The sequence below is a fragment of the Antedon mediterranea genome, chromosome 9 (assembly GCF_964355755.1).
Source record: "Antedon mediterranea chromosome 9, ecAntMedi1.1, whole genome shotgun sequence".
Taxonomy (NCBI): domain Eukaryota; kingdom Metazoa; phylum Echinodermata; class Crinoidea; order Comatulida; family Antedonidae; genus Antedon; species Antedon mediterranea.
In genome coordinates this window covers 19,135,465-19,152,936 of record NC_092678.1, presented here as the reverse complement: position 1 = coordinate 19,152,936, position 17,472 = coordinate 19,135,465, and the positions used below count along the sequence as shown (strand labels likewise).

Sequence of the window (17,472 nt, the reverse complement as noted above, 5' to 3'; positions counted from 1 at the left end):
AAGCACTATACTATGAAACGTCCATAATTAATGACAACAATTCAGTCCAATATGGATGTACGGAAATGGATAAAGACTACAGATCCAAAAACTACGCAAAATTCAGATTTACAGGTGCTGTAGTATTAAATTATGGGAAACACCTGCAAAGCACAATTGTGAACAAATACAAAAATCCTGCTTCCAGCTTTGACCATAATCGTGCCTGTTATTGTCCTCCTGGTAAACTCTCTTTTGACTTTCATTGTCTTTCTCGTGAACATGCACAAAAATGCTAATCGTTACCAGATAGGATGTTTACAGAAATGTGATCTATAATAATCGATCGATCGATCGATCATTCCTTGTAGTAAAGTAAATTTCATTCTTTTTTTAACATCTGAATCTTAATCAATTAAATCAATATTTAATAGTGCTGATAATATTTGTAATCATATCATATTACCTACAGTAGTTATAGAGTTACAGTAAATAAATCAATGGGAAGCAATGTACCTTTTGTTTAGAAAAAAGCTATTAACACTAGCGTCCTATCTACAAACTCATTGTCTATAGGGCATTATAGGACACGTGTCTCCCTGATTACTAGGAAAAACAGAATGCATCAGTTTAGTATGTATTGCAACTCACAGACTATTTGAGTGAGGAGTAAATGGCCGAGCGGTTAAGACAGTGGAACCGTAATCTATAGCCTTATGCCAGGTGTCTAGAAAACTTAAATCTCGGATATATCTGAGTTTTCTAGATCTAGAAAAGTCAGATATCTGAGTTTTCTAGATCTAGGAAAGTCAGATATCTGAGTTTTCTAGATCTAGAAAAGTCAGATAAATGAGTTGTCTAGATCTAGAAAACTCAGGTATATCTGAGATCGGAGTTTTCTAGATCTGAGTTTTCTAGACACCCCCTTATGCCAAGAAGGCGAGAGTCACTCGCTCCATGGGTCCGGTGATAGTATAAAACAAGTCTTCTCGGATAAGGACTATAAATCGAACAGTAGGTCCAGCGTACACAATAATGCGTATGTGTATTTTTCGAGACGAGTAGCGGGTTGCTAGCTCACACAGCCACTGTCGTGGACAGACTGGTGGTGTGTAGTGGACCGGTAGTGGCATGTGTGCCTTAGGGGAAAAGAATGTTGTTGAAAAGCTACATATTGAAGTCTACAACACCATGAGTACTGTATAGCGGATATGGCGCTATATAAACTGTCATGGGTATTGCTAAACACCGCAAACCTCCAAAAACATAGCAAACCCACCGAACCAACATAAAAGTGATTGAATCATGTAGTGTACAACCCACTGTGTATATTAATGTAAAAAAAAAAATGAAATTTCTACTGTTAACAACTTATTTTTGGGGTAAAACATCATTTTTTTGGTTAAAAATGATTGCTAAACCCCGCAAACCTCCAAAAAACTATAGCAAACCCCACCGAACCAACATAAAAGTGATTAAATAATGTAGTGTACGACCCACTGGGTATATAAATTATTAAATTTCTACTGTTAACTACTTTTTGGGGGATAAAACATCATTTTTTGGTTAAAAATTAGCAATCATTTTTGACCAAAAAATGATGTTTTACCCCAAAAATAAGTAGTTAACAGTAGAAATTTAATATTTTTTTTACATGGATATACCTAGTGAGTTGTACACTACATGATTCAATCACTTTTATGTTTTTTTGGAGGTTTGCGGGGGTTTGCGGGGTTTAGCAATACCCACTGTCATTATGTAAACTTCATTATCTTTACACACATGTTTGTTGTCTATTTATCGATACTCTCTGGAAACTACCATAATGGTGAGAAATGTATTTGATGGTCATAAAACTCGAGAACAAATAAATCACTAGCATTATTAATAATTGATTTATCACTGATAATATGACATGTTAATAATTATCAGTTTTTATTGCACTTCATAGAATGTTTATTTATAAATACTTATAAATTATCATTCTTTTTTATTGTATTGTTTTTTTGATAGAAACTAATAAATGTTGAATTATTATTATTACTTATGAATTACAATATAGTTTGTTTGTTTTATCTTTATACTGGGTGACCTCTTCAGTCAAAGACTGATCTCCCAGAGGGCCCAGTTGGTGATCAGTGGCAGGGATGTACTAATACACCGGGGTAACCCCCTACTCGTCTCGAAAGATGTACTAGGTTCTTTAAAGTGCACACGAGCAAGTTGTGTACACTGGACCTACGGTTTATAGTCCTTATCCGAGAAGACTCGTTCTACCACCAGAACCATGGAGTGAGTGAGCAGACCTTGATTTATAAATATAAGAGGAGAGCTCCTAATGGCTCTCCTCAATATGTTGAGGAGAGCCATTATTTTGATTAAGTATTCGAGGCACAGGCCCACCATGGTTGGGCCTGTGGCGATCCGAATTTTGATAAATGACACCTCTAGATGGCCGGAAATGGTACTCTCGCACGTAAAATTAATCGTAGGTCATTGTTCTCTGAACGTAGTCTACGATGTATTGTTATGATTATTAAATTATCTACGCGTCGATCGTAGGGTGGTTCGTAGGGTTAGTAAACACCATTGTCATCGCCTTTACTTTAGAAGCATGGACAATGCAAACAAACAATGTATTGTTTGCTAATTAAAATCCTATCTAAAGATAGTAGACGTCAATTTTTGTAGCCACCCTAGCTAGGCCTACGCATCGGTTATCCTAATTTGGACGGAAATCCGCCGACGAGACGACATCGGGTCCGTGGACCTCTCAGCTCACGCAGAGAGAGAGAGTTGAGGCTATCTATCTAGGCCTAGTCTAGTTTCGGCGGCCTACACTATAAATTATTTAATCCTACCTTGGGTTAGCGAATTATAAAAACGACACCTAGGCTAGGACACCAACAAAATATATGCAAAATAAATATATATTCCATATTAATTACTATAAGATTTAACATAAAGGCGACATGTGTATAAGAAAAGGGCCGACCAGAATTTGGAGGGGAAAACATTAGAGCAGTTATCAGAGAGAGTGTTTCATGTCATGTGACACAAAATCCAGGTACACGATCTTAATTACTGTTTATCGTCGGCAGCCACCCTCCTGAGTTAAAAAAAAACCATGTGAGATGTTGCGGTAAAGCGCAAGCAGAGAGTATCGCGTTTCATGCCATGTGACCAAAAAAACTAGGTCTGTATAATTACGGTCTTCTGACGGCAGTCTTTTTGAGCTACTACCGATTGAACGTTCTGATACTATATTTAGAATGAATTGTTTACGATATTTTTCTCGCAACATCAAAGATCGTAGGCGCGCCTAGCCTATCGGGGGTAGCCATAACAAAGATCGTTTGCGCGACTATATATAGACTGTGTGTTGTATTCGGGGTTAATATTCTTATCATTATATATATTTTTATGACGCACTGTAACAGGTTGGGGAGCGCTATTTTAGGCGCTCCTTTGATCGTTTTCAGGAGCGCCAAGGAGCGTCAGCGCCATGGCGCTCCTTTTAAATCAAGGTCTGAGTGAGCCTCGAACCCCTGCCGATGTTATGGCTACGTGATTACGGTTCCACTGTCTTAACCGCTCGGCCACTCACTCACTGTAGTGTTTAATCAAATCTATAGTGTTTAATCAAATCAAGATCGTGCTTACTTTTTTTATACAGTACAACAGATTACAAACCACTTGGTATACTACAGTATACCAGTTTTTAGTGAGTACAGTACTTGGATAAACTTAAAATTAGCCACCTCTCACCACAGAGAGGAATATCTTCAGTTGAACACCCCTATACGATAATGAAACAGTCCATGATCTGCACATAACTCTTCTATTTATATATATTCGATATTAACTGGACTCCTACTATTTTAAGGTTTTATTAAGTTCCATTTATTCTACTCATGTTTTGTTTAACAAAATAAATAAGGATTGAATTGGTTTTCCGGAAACCTCAAGTTCAATGCGGTGGCTGGCAGTGGGCTCCTATTTTTTTTCGTTAATTGTTCCTCTTCCTGGATGCAATGGAATAGGTGTAATGACATAATACTGTAGTTCTTAACCGTTTGTATTTTATTTAGAGATTCATTCGATAATCATTGACTTGCTTGTACTCATATAAAACTGCTTTTTTTCCTTTTTTAAGATACCATTATCACTTTTCAATATGACCATTTATTTAATAATTATTTTTCTTTTTTAAATAATATAGAAATTTGGTGTCAATTTTAATTAATTACAAAAATAACCATGATAAAACACAACAATTACGTACACAAAAATCAGATTTTAATCAAGCCATGACAACTACAGTATTTGAACAAGAATACACTCCAAAATTCTATGCATTGCCGACCAGAAAAAATATACTGTAATAAATTTGTAATTATATTATTATGATAATTAGGCTTCAAACAAACCAAGATATCTTATAGTTTAGCATTTGTATCCATAATTTATATAATCTTCCCTTGGGATAAATGATTGTTCTGATCAGCCAATGAGAGTAATCTAGATGTGGCTGTAAAGTATAATGTATCCTACTGAATACTAGTATCACTTACTGTAACATTACACAGTTGAGCATACTACTAGTAGAAGTATGAATACTGATCTCAAAATGATGTATTTTACGAACCAACCTGTCTATTTCCATTGGATTTCTTTGGATTTGAGAACATTTATTTCTTTTTTTATTTCTCTTTTACAGAGTTTGTGATAAAAAAATAAGAGTGGCGAAACCCAGAAAGCGAAAACTTGAAGGGCTGCCAGAAATAAAAAATAAGGTACAATTTAATCCAAAAAAAAAAAAAAAACGAAGTCAACAAAAGAAACCGATTGAAAATATCAATGAAATTTGAATTAATATTATTTAGGATTCAGTGATAGTATGTGGATAATACTGTACAGCAGATGCCTTTTAATAGCTTAAATGAGAAATTTTTTTTTGTTTGCGATTCGGTTGGGTAAGTTGTTCCAATATTTTGGCCCTGAAAACTGAATGTTATGTTGGAAAGATAGTGTTTTGTGTAATACTTGAGGTTCTTGTGTTATGGCTATGAAATGAATTCCATCTGGTATACAAATTAACATACCTATTCAATATATCTACCCACATACTGTATACTATACAGTATTCATTTCTGTGCTCTATGAATGTGTACAAAAACATATTGTAGAATATCATTATCAGAACAAAATTACCGTACTGACGCGGGTATAAACTATAAGCCTACCCCCCCCCCACCCCCCCTTGAACATGAAATCACGTCAAGTTTGGGGGGTGGGCTTATACCTGAGGATCCAAAAATGCAGATCGTAAAAAACAGCACATGTACACTGTGTATTCCACCATGCGAGCGAGCGCCCTTACGTGTACGACGTTGCCTCTAAATACACGAGGTGTAGAGTGTCGTCGTGTGTGAAGCGATGTTCGACCGTGATGGAGTGTAAACAAAACAGGACCGCTAGGCCTCATATGGCCTAGCATATATTAGCCTAGCTTGGTTATGATCAAAGGTAGGTGTATTCGGTGTATGGACGTCGCCAAATACAAATAATGTATTACGACACACACTGTAGATCTTCGAATTAATGGGTGGGCTTATACCCGAGTGCCTCATTTTTCATGAAAATTAGTCAAAAGTCGGGGGTGGGCTTATACCCGAGTATGGGCTTATACCCACGTCAGTACGGTAATGGTAATAATATAGTTTTTTATTATTTTTTTAGTTTATATTTAATTACAATATTTTACAGAATTTGTATTAAAAACATGATTTGGTAACAATAATAAACAATGATTGATAGGACTTTTAGTGCAAAGAAACTTAGTAGAGGTCAAGGGTTACAGTACATTTCCTGAGTGAATTGAGGAAGTTACTTGTTAAAAGGTAACCTGCATTGCCTATTAAAGGTGTGCCAATACATTGTTTATACAGCATTTTAATAACAATACTCTGTTATGCAATGTTCTAAGACATTCACTGTACTGTATGTTTGGCTAAGCACAATGTATTTATTATACAGTAGTGTACTATTATAAATTACAAATAGCTGAACTGAATTTTTTTAATTCAGGCAGCTGGTTTTTGAAATAAAGGCTCTGCCTATTATGAGTAAGGTTTTAAATACCCTCGGTCCCGAGAAACCATTTATTTACAGCAACTAAAAATGTTGTCAGTCCCGATGGTTAACCAAGTGAAATATTTAAATACAATGTTTTGCGTCAGTTTTGAACAGTTCAGTCTTGATCAGATACGATTATTTAAATACAATGTTTTGCGTCAGTTTTGAACAGTTCAGTCTTGATCAGATACGATTATTTCGGCCACCAAGAAGTTGAGAGGGCAACCAAAACTCAGACACTGGTTGCCATCAGGGCAACAACAATCTTGATTCTGCGAGACTTGACTAGAATGTAAGATTTTCTTTTTTGGCCCTTAAACATTTCCATTTTATGCTCAGTGAATGTTCAGTGAACCGTAACATTGAATAGTTACAAAATGGCTATTCATTCAATGTCATTAATAATAATTTGAACTACAGTACAGCACAATGGGTCTGTTTCTGATGCATAGCGCCGAATAAACAGTTTATTTCAAAATAGATTTAAAATATGATTTTTATAGTGACTGCATTTCTGCTCAATTGTTGATTCTAAATAACCGTTTAAATCAGTGGGTGGTCGTCGATGGAAATCATATAAGCTTACCCAAAATGCAATGGGATCTGGCGGTCAATTCAAATGTTACAGCAGTGTACAGTAGTTGACTAAGGTCAGTGCCTGTCAATCAAAACATTATTTTGCGTTGCAGCTAAAAGTTGCACAGCAATAACCGGTTAAATGGCGTTCCAACACAGAATCGATTGGGTGTTTTTAACTGTAATTTTTAGGCTGCCATTAACCGGTTACTGAACATTTTTTCTGTTTCTGGTGCCAAATAGTTGAGGGTTAATTTATTCACATGGTTAGTAACCAGTTATTTTTTCACAGCCGAAACAGGACCAATATTACAGTCTGATATCTAATACTAAAATCATAAAATATGATGATCACATAAACCATTGTTAAAATCACCAACTGTAGATGCTATTAAACTTAATTTCAATTTATTTGCATTGAATAAACATGCAGTGATTAAATTATGATAATTTATGGTGTTGATGCATTGAAGCGTGAAGGCGGTGAAAGAAATTCTGATTAGTCATAAAGTAATCATTAAAATAAAGACCATCAAAATAATTTTACTGCAGCTACTGCAGTAACATTTTTTAATATTGCAATTAACATACAGTACTGTATGACTTTTTTTTCCCCAAAGTAGACATTTATCAACCTGTCAGTTAAACAACAGTGGGCCCGAACATTTTTTAACAAAGAAATACAGACACCAACATCTAATTAATATTGACCGTAATTATGATAAATAATTCCATTTTATTAAAACAATCATAATAATATGAAATTTGTTCTGATTCTGCTGCCAATGAATTGGATAATTTATTCATCATGGTAAATTAATTATGATTTCACACAGAAAGGCCTGCTGCAACAGAAAGAGATCTGCTGCAACAGAAAGCAGGCATTTAACGCAAGGTTTTATGTACTGTACAGTAATATTGGTAAATTTTTGCTAGCACATAAAAAGATATGATGTAACCGGAAACAGACTGTGCTGAAAATAAAAGGTCTTTGCAATAATGGCGATTTTGTTTTCTTTAATTAAAATGAAGAAAGTAATTGATTTAGACAAGAGAGAGTGCATTGACCTACCATCCAAATACTACTTCCTGAGACTATTAAATTAAATCCATTTTAAAAGAAATTTACAACTCTATTAATAATAATAATTGTACAGGTACTGTCTCTTAACATTTAATATAAGTACAGTACTTTTTAATGCTGATTTTGATCAATGTTTTTAACAGCTTGTGTTGCATACAATACTGTTATCAGTACACTGTTATTTTAATAACTGGTCTACGTACGTGGGCTAGTAAACCCAAATGAAATTGACTGGCCATTTAATACTGGACATTTGCTGGCAGACCTGTACAAAATCAAACGTTGAATATATAATTTAATGGAATTCCGAATAAAAAATGTTTATGTAGAAATCAAGTTTCTGGGTTCAAATTCTACCACGCAAAAGCTGCTTCCGGACCTACTTGAGAGGTGGTCCAGATCTGCATCCAGCCCAAGGCTGGCCTAACTTTTAGGTGTGTTTACACTTACTGATTGGCGATCCAGGGCCGGCCCGTGGCTGGTGCAAATCGTAAGTGTAGTATAAATGGGGTAAATGTCGTGAAACTGGATCTTTTTTTCTGCACAAAGCTTTCCATTTTGGAACTTTATTGCAGCCTAAAAACAAAAAAAAGGAAAAAATACTACTGTACTGTATACTCACTTCATTTGTTTTACAATTGTACTTTTCCCAGATTCACCAGCCCCTAAAAAAAGAGAAAACAGACAATTTATTAGAAATATTTTACAGTAAAAGCGCTACATGATACAAATTATTTTTTGTAAGATCCGATTTACTGTGTGGTACTAACTACTGTACATTGATATAATCATAATAATTGATTAGATATTATAATAATATTATTGTTATTAAAATTAATATAATTTTGCCAACATATGATAGAAAATAATGTGATTTTACAATACTGTACCTGAGTAGTAGGCCTACTGTACATAGTTTGGTCACATAATTATATCAAACTAAAATCGAGACTATTTTTTTTCATTGTTAATTTTACATGAGGTACAGTGTTTGATTTATGTGTGGTGTAATGGTGGCTGACTGGTAACTGGAAGGTTGAAATTGATCCCATGCCTAATGCATCTGCCTTCAATTTGGTTTAATCATTAACCAATCTAGCAACATGTTTAATTGCGTTTACAACAATGTACTACATAGCATAGCAAATGTTTAATTTGAGGCGAAGAAACATGTTAAAGGCGAGTCACGCAATACAGTATCTCTCCTCTCTGTTCTACAGTATGCACACATTGGCCCTGTTTCTGCTGCCAACTAAATACCGTATATTATACGGTATTTTTTGAATACCGTATATATACGGTATATTTTTGGCAGCAGAAACTGCGCTCATAAAAAATATACCGTATTTTGTATACCGTATTTTCCCCACAAAATTTGTGGATAAAATACGGTATTTACAAATTTATACCGTATTTTTTGTACCCGTTTCTGCTGCCAATAAAAAATACCGTATTTTTTTTTTTACATGACAAAAGGTCAACATTCGTGTTTTTATTTTCTGTCGCTGTCAGCTGCTTTACACACGTGTATAGATATATTCGGCGAAAATGTGGAGCGAAGACGTCACAGTTTTACTAAATAAATGTGTGTGGGGAAGCTAAAATGTCATTTATAAAGACATTTCTAAAAAAATAAAGCAGGAGTATGGAATAGACTTGTCTCCAAAGCAAGTAAACTCAAAGCTGAAGAGCCTGCGAAAGCAATACAACATTGCAAAATACAATAACTCAGGGAGGGAACGAATTAATTGTCCCCATTACGATGTTTTCTGTGCTCTCACAACATCTCTATCACTAGGGCTAGGCTGTTGAAAGTGAGACGTAAAACTTCCTTTATTGCGACTTTTAATTATCGACCAAATAAATGAATGGCAATTTGGGTAAAAAAGATGGAATTTAACACGACCACCCAAGAAGTATTGTTAGCAGAAACGGGGTACTAAAAAATACGGTATAAAAAATACCGTATTTTATACCGTATTTTTATACCGTATTTTGAGCAGTTGCAGCAGAAACAGGCCCATTGTGAACCCTAGGCTAGCGGAAGCGATATATTGTGGTTCAGAAAAATGTTAAAAGCCAAAGCCATGCTCTTTGTCTACGTTTGTATTGTAGGTATTGATACAAAATAAATTAAATGAAAGGCATACAGTGTGTATGTACATGAATGTTCATTTTTTGGGGAAACTCCTTAAATTCTTCTATCAGTAATACAGGAAATACAGTACAGTTATCATTTGCGAATTATTTGCAAATCGCTAGTAAAATGAGTAGATACAGAAGTAGGTTTAACACTGTACTGTTATTGTTTATAAAATTTCTTCCATTTGTCAACTGAGTTATAAAACACTTCAGCTGTCAATTGTTAATGACCTATGAAGTGGCTGAAGCATATCTAATTAACGATCTTGTCTGCTAATTAGCTATATTAAACAGTACATTATTATTACACATCACATGGTAAATCATGCATACTGAATAACAGTTACAATAGTTGACCCATATACAGTACATTTGTTTGAAATCGGTCAATTGTTTTAAGCACAACATGGTCTACTGTATAATTAGACCAATTTTGCTACCAAAAATTCACCAGGCAAAGTTAACCACCGATGTTTGTGTGTGAATAATAAACCATGCATCGTACTTAAGTGAGGTTGACCATAAAATGTTGGATGTTTATTAAATTACCTATGTAATAAATTGGGTTTATTATTTTATAATTAAAATAAATTAAAAGTAAATTCATAAAAAGGAACCTGCTGGTTAAAAGTATATCACTGTAGAAAGGCCTACTGTAGCTAGGCAGAAATACAAACACATCATTGTGATAATTTGAAAATGTACAATTACACTACAGTGCTGTACCACTAAACTGGTTTTAATCAATTCAATTTATATAATTGAGCGTGTTCAATAAAAAATGTTACAATTTTTTCATATTTTGTATATATTTTTGTACAGTTGGTTGTTTTCCTTTGATTATTGAACAGTGTGAAAATAAATATTAAATGTTTATTTATTTATTCATTTAGCATCCATTCAACAATACATTTAAAATACAAAAAACAACAAACAGTAATTATAATATTATAAGTGTACTGTACTGTATGTGTGTAAAGCTTCTCATCCAAAAAAATTTTAAATCTCAGGCTAAACTATTTAACAATTTTATTTTATTTGGCCGTAAAAACAGTACTGTACATTATATGATACAAATTGAGTTTCATTTTTGTTAATTAAATGTTTTATAGTTATACATTAAACACATTCTATAGCAAGTTCTATAGTACTGTAAATTACCATTGTTTAGTTGCTTTGTATTGTAATAATATTACTATTGTGCAAATAAACAATACATTTAATACGATGCTAAAAATAGCAACAATTGACAATTTTACGACTATACACAAACTGTATTGATGTTCCATCACTTAATTTGGAAGCACATTCTGTGCAATTTGTTTAAAACTAACATCGTTTTGTGTTTTCAGATATTGATCAACCATGCAAACTAATGTGGTCAGATCAATATTACTAGCAAGGCAAGTTCTGTTGCTGGCTGGCATATTAAATTAGCAATTGAACAATGAAATCCAAGAATCTACTGGAAACTTTACTGTACTGTATATGGCGAGTACAGCACGTAAATTTTGATTGTAGAATGCACCTTCATATCAAAGTGTGCCACTGCTACAAAAGTGTATGTTCAAATAAATTATTATTATTATATAGTAAGGATCATGTCAAAAATATACTACTGCTGTTAAAAAGTGTATGTTCATTCAAATAAATTATTATAATAAGGATCATGTCAAACATATACTACTGCTGTTAAAAAAGTGTATGTTCAAATAAATTATTATTATTATAAATACAGTAGTATGTAACTGTAAGGATCATGTCAAAAATATACTAACCTGCTGTTAAAAAGTGTATGTTCAAATAAATTATTATTATTATAGTAAAGGATCATGTCAAAAATATACTACTGCTGTTAAAAAAGTATATGTTTAAATAAATTATTATTATTATTATATTAAATAGGGATCATGTCAAACATATTCTACTGCAGTTACTGCAGTAACATGATTTTAGTTTGTTGAAATGTATAAGTTCAGTCACTATAAATAATACAGTTTACATGGTTAATCAATAAAGCCTTGCTAAAAATAAATAATAAACAGATTGAATAAAAGAGTGCAAAAAAAATGTACAGGTACTGTACAGTAGGCAGTATTTGTTTTAGAATAATTTTGACATGGAATATAGAAAAAGCTAATTTTTTGGCAAAATCATTAAATCTTGGGTGTTTACAAGATATTGTTGTCAAATTATTAACTAATTCTTTTAACCTGCAATCACAGTTTCCATTTAGTAGCAAATTGTAGAGATGGTTCTTTTTAATGACTGCCATCCATCATAACTTTTACCTTGTTGAACAGGAGTCTCAACAATCAAAATATTGTTCGTACTGTACCTGAACATTAAATTTATTAAACTAAAAATGGGATACAGAAAATCGATCTTCTTTACATTAGTCCAGGTGTGAAAGATTTCGTAAGGTAACCTCGGAAAGGTGATTTTACTGAAATGTTAACAACCAAGTGGACATGTTATTTGAATATTTAACTGATCCTCCATGCATTTAACTGGCCATTGGCTGGCGGACCAGTGTTATTAATGCGAGCGCTGTTGACATAAAATAGTTTACTTCAGTAACTGCCGTAGAATAATGTTCTTTCTCTAATAATGTTGGAGAAAGTGGATGATGAGTGCTTTGGAGACTACAGTATAAATATTCATAAATGAAAATAAATTTATGAAAGCAGTTTTTGGTACAGCATACTAACAGTACTGTAGGACTGTGTATATGAAACATAAACCAAGAATCCAACCAAATAAACATAATTAATACTCTTTATGGCATAGAATATCATTAGCATTCCATGCACCTGCTCAGTGACTAACTGTACGTTTCCAAAAATCAATTTTAATTTATTTCATTAGATTAGAGAGAAATGTATAGCTACTGTACCTAGATCACTGGAAGGGAACATGTGGGTATAATTATAATATTACATAATTACTCAAATTGAATTTAATTATTATTTTATGGCAAACATGAGATCCAAATTAACGTACTGTAAAAAACAATAAAATGAAGTTTTAAAAAATAACGCTACAAATTCACCACATCTTTTTGATAACTATACATAATGTCACAAATACACAATTCTTAACTTATTATTTTTTTAATGGCAGCGGTTACTGTACAATAAGCCCTACGGTACAATTTGTCAAGTAAAATGTAAAAAGGCATGGTCCACAATAACAAAAAACCATAACCAGATTGAAAGTCTATTTCATTAATAGTGTTAAAGAAGCCATCATTCTCCTGGATACCCATACTGTATTTAGAGGATCTGTAAGGGGACACTTTCCAATTAACACTACAGTAAGGTCAACTCCAAGGATAGGGGAATACATTTTCTTGTGTCCCAAAGGTGACCCATTAATTATTTATAGGGGTGTCCCATAATTATACTAGGGTGTCCTATTAATAATAGGGTGTCCTATTAATAATAGGGGTGTCCCATAAATTATTGGGGTGTCCCATTAATTATAGGGATGCCCCAATAATTATAGGGGTGTTACATTAATTATATAGGGGTGTCTCAATAATTATAGGGATGTCCCATTAATTTAAGGATCCCATTAATTATACGGATGTCCCATTAATTATAAGGGTGTCCCAATAATTATATAGGAGTATTCCAATAATTATACTGTAGGGGTGTCCCATTAATTATAGGGATATCTCATTAATTATAGTGGTGTCCCATTAATTACAGGGGTGACCCATTAATTACAGGGCTGTCCCATTAATTATAGGGATGTCCAAAAGGAGGGGTTCTTCTGTAGTTTTACTGTTATTTAGTAGGACGTTTGTACAGTACATACAGTAATGTATTACTGTACCACATTTAAATATTCTACATCACCAATCCCCTTTATTTAGGGTATTGCTAAACCCAGCAAACCCCCAAAAACCACCACCAACAAAAAAAAACCATGAAAAACCCCATTGAATCGAGATAAAAGTGATTGAATCATGTACTGTATCAGTACAACTCACTTGATACGTCAGTTCAAACAAAAATTGTATACCTTGTTGCATTGTAATTGTACACGCATAATTTGACAACGCCAACTGGGAATGCGAATTTCCTAAACCCACTGACCAAACAGAAACATAAGGACTGTTCATTGATAGTCAAGACACATGCTGTTCCAAGAACAACTGCTGAAATATTATTAAGAAAGCACTGTACTCCAGTGGGTTGCTGATGAATTCTAAGTACACTACAAGTGTACTACTACAGAACATAGTACACCACATCATGTACATAGACATTTCAACTTTAGGTTTTTAAAACGCAATGAAGGTATTGTAATAAGCTCTGTCTACACTACAGTATCAAACTTTATTATGTGACAAATGTGATGTGCTCATATGGATGTCATCATTATCACTACAGGGAATAATTTCGCCAGTGTAGCATAGCAAAAAGCTATACAAAACAACCTTTTTGCTACACATTTTTACAGTACAATTGTGTAGCAAAAAATACAATGCAAAACTATGTTTCTTGACTAAAAAATAAGTTTGATAGCAATTTTGCTAAACAAAATTTTCAATACTGTGTATTTGGGCATACACTTTTTTAGTCAAACTAGTTTATTATTTTATTTAGTTATTTATTTTGTCTTTAGGCAATGTGGCCAAAAAACATAAAATAAAATTAACAAGTTTGATACAGTAGACCGAGCTTTACCATCTACTGTACATATTCTCCGTACTGTTCATATTTTGTGTCTTAAAATCACTAAAAAAAGGTACAGTTAAATTTAAAAGATTTGTATACAAAATTTTACTGTAATTACTATCCTTTAGTAATTGGAACACGTTTAATACTAAGTATTTTGGGGAAAACATCAAACAGTTACCGTACGTACCAGTCAGACTGGACACACTATCTGTTTCTTTGTCACTGCAAGCAATTAATACTGTAGTACAGTATGCCTACTGTATTTAAAAGCAACAGGTCAGTGTTTCATAACAGATACTAATTTTTAAAAAGTCAAATACTAAACAGCACAGCTTTCATTGTACTGTAGCCAATACAAACAAATGCACGGAAAGCCTGTATGAAAACTCAAACCTCAACCAATTTGCATAATATTTTGCACTGTTATCTGAAAGCTGGTAGATAAGTAATGACCTCGTAATATTGATTGATGATAAATGATAATAAATATTACTGTTTAACTAATGAAATAAAATCAAATTATTGATCAATCAGCTATTGCAAGATACTGTACCAAACCTTACTGTACATACCAAAAAAAAGTTTTAAAAAACAAGGTGGCGTTTTCTTAAGTCAACAGCGCCCTTATTTCATAGACCAGGAGAAATAAGGAGTTCAATGTTTGACGTGACAAGCAGTAGGCCTATCACATGATGCTTTGTAGACTAGTCTAAAATACGAGTTTCCCAGCCAAAACAGGAGTGTTGGCATGTACTGTATGCTGTCCTGTACTGTATACAGTATAACTATAAAATGTATGTTTACTAGCCTAGGGCCAGAACAGTGTTCGTTATATGGTCCTCCAGTTTGAATGTTCTGTGTAGATTTTTTTTTTAAAGCAGAACCAATCATTATGTTGTGTAGCTCAGGCCCACAGATAGTAGTAGGGAGATGAGGTTAAAGTAGGCCTAGTTAATATCAACAGTTCATTTTAAAAACATGTGGAATGTTATAATATGGAATCGGATTCTATCAAAGGTACACAAAACAATCACCCGACATCAGTGACCTGTCGTTCGTAAACAATTCAAAACCATTCAACCTGAACTGATATGGCGGTTTAAAATAATATTCAAACCGACTGATACATACCTAATAACAATAATTTAACTTCTCTTGCAGCCTTTTCGCCATCTAGCCTTAAATTTTTGTCAATTTGCCGTGATCTTTCGGCGGCTGCTTTATCTTCTGCGCTGGTAGCGCAACCCATATTTTAATAGTTCACTGTTCTTTTGATGGTAAAAAAAGAATACGCCCAACTTGCGACGACCGCACCGGCGAAACAGCTTTGTTATATCGCTGCTGTCGCTGCAGTCCAAATTATCCCAAATTAAAACCCGGAGATATTTTCCAACACTTAAGCTTGCATATAATTCCTCAGCTCCTAATATTTATCCAGTTGTGGTTTTGTATATTCCTAAAAGGCGATGTTTTACCAGGTTTTCATCCCATCTACTGTAGGGACTTTTCTTGGCACCAACAACACAGATTTTCAATGGTTCTGAAATTATTATTCGCGGAGAAAAACCCGTATGTGTCAGGTCAAGAAAGTACATCCGCTGCTGTATGTGACCTTTCGCGAGAGTCAATCGCAGCAGTGAAAAGCGCTGCTAAACCAGATTTTGAAACAATTCCAATATTAATTGTTTCTTTTCTTCTAACATTTTGTAGAAGAAAAAAGAATCAAACAGTAACAAAGATGTATTATCCCCCAAAACCTGAATAAAAATAGATTAACAAATTCAGACTTTGAATAGGCCATTTTGCAGTTTTAATAAAGTTGTTCACATCTGTAGAAAACAAATCAACAACAATAAATTATTTCACGAATAAAAAGACAAAAGCAAAAATGTGTTTGTGCTTTAAATTACATTTTCTTTTCAGGAAACTAATTTTTTCTCGATCCAGTTTTTAGTCAAAGTGAATAACTCTGATGTTAATTTGAAATTGCATATTCAACAACAACAAAAATTAAAAAAATGTAGGGGGAAAATATATCTTTAACGATTGATAAGGGCCCACGTGTCGAATAAAAAGAACAAACAATTTACAACAATTAATAAAAGAAATGCAGGAGTCAAACGGAGAACCATAAAATCGAAAATAGACCTGCAAAATAAATTCTGAACTGAGCTCAAGGTTGTATTGTAAAGTTGTTTTTTTTTAAATGAAAAACACATAATGATTAATTAATTTATGATTGAATGTTGGCTAAGAATGCAAATAATAGAGACAATGAAATGAAGGGATTCATCAATTCTTACCTCAAAAACTATGCATTTTAAGGTTCAAATTATGAGGGCGCTATTAAAATAGCCTACAATTTCCCGAGGTTTATCGATTATTATTGTGAGCATTTGTTGAAGAGCCCCACCAGCGGGCGACATGAAAAAGAGTTGAATGTTAAATGTTGACGCAATTATTCTCGGTTTCTGAACGCAATCGTATATAATCATACATGGGCAAAAATAAATTTGGTATCTTTGTTCTGTATAAATGTTGCTAATTGTTGACGCAATGATTATCAAACTATCTATGTGTCTCTGAACGCAATTATAGATAACCATACATGAAGAAGAGTTGAATGTTAAATGTTGACGCAATTTGTTCTCGGTTTCTGAACGCAATCGTATATAAGGCACAAATAAGTTTGGTATAGGCCTATATCTTGGTTCTGTATAAATGTTGCTAAATGTTGACTCAATGATTCTCAAACTCTCTATATTTCTAAACCCAATTATAGATATAGGGGCCTATCATACATGGGCACAAATAATTGTTTTTTTAAGGTGTATTATTTTGGTTGTGTATAACCACCATTAT

The 17,472-nt window shown here is 33.5% G+C and overlaps 1 protein-coding gene across 1 annotated transcript in view; it reads right to left on the bottom strand.

Annotated features, from left to right (window-relative positions):
- LOC140059050 (guanine nucleotide-binding protein G(i) subunit alpha) overlaps positions 1-16,149 on the bottom strand; it is a 47,309-nt gene extending 31,160 nt beyond the window's left edge. Inside the window, exons 1-2 of the mRNA XM_072104865.1 lie at positions 15,742-16,149; positions 8,400-8,442 (exon numbers count right to left, since the gene is read on the bottom strand). Of these exons, the coding sequence (XP_071960966.1) occupies positions 8,400-8,442; positions 15,742-15,859 (161 nt within the window). The 5' untranslated portion in view covers positions 15,860-16,149. The remainder of the gene's footprint in view (positions 1-8,399; positions 8,443-15,741) is intronic.
- Positions 16,150-17,472: the final 1,323 nt, after the last annotated feature.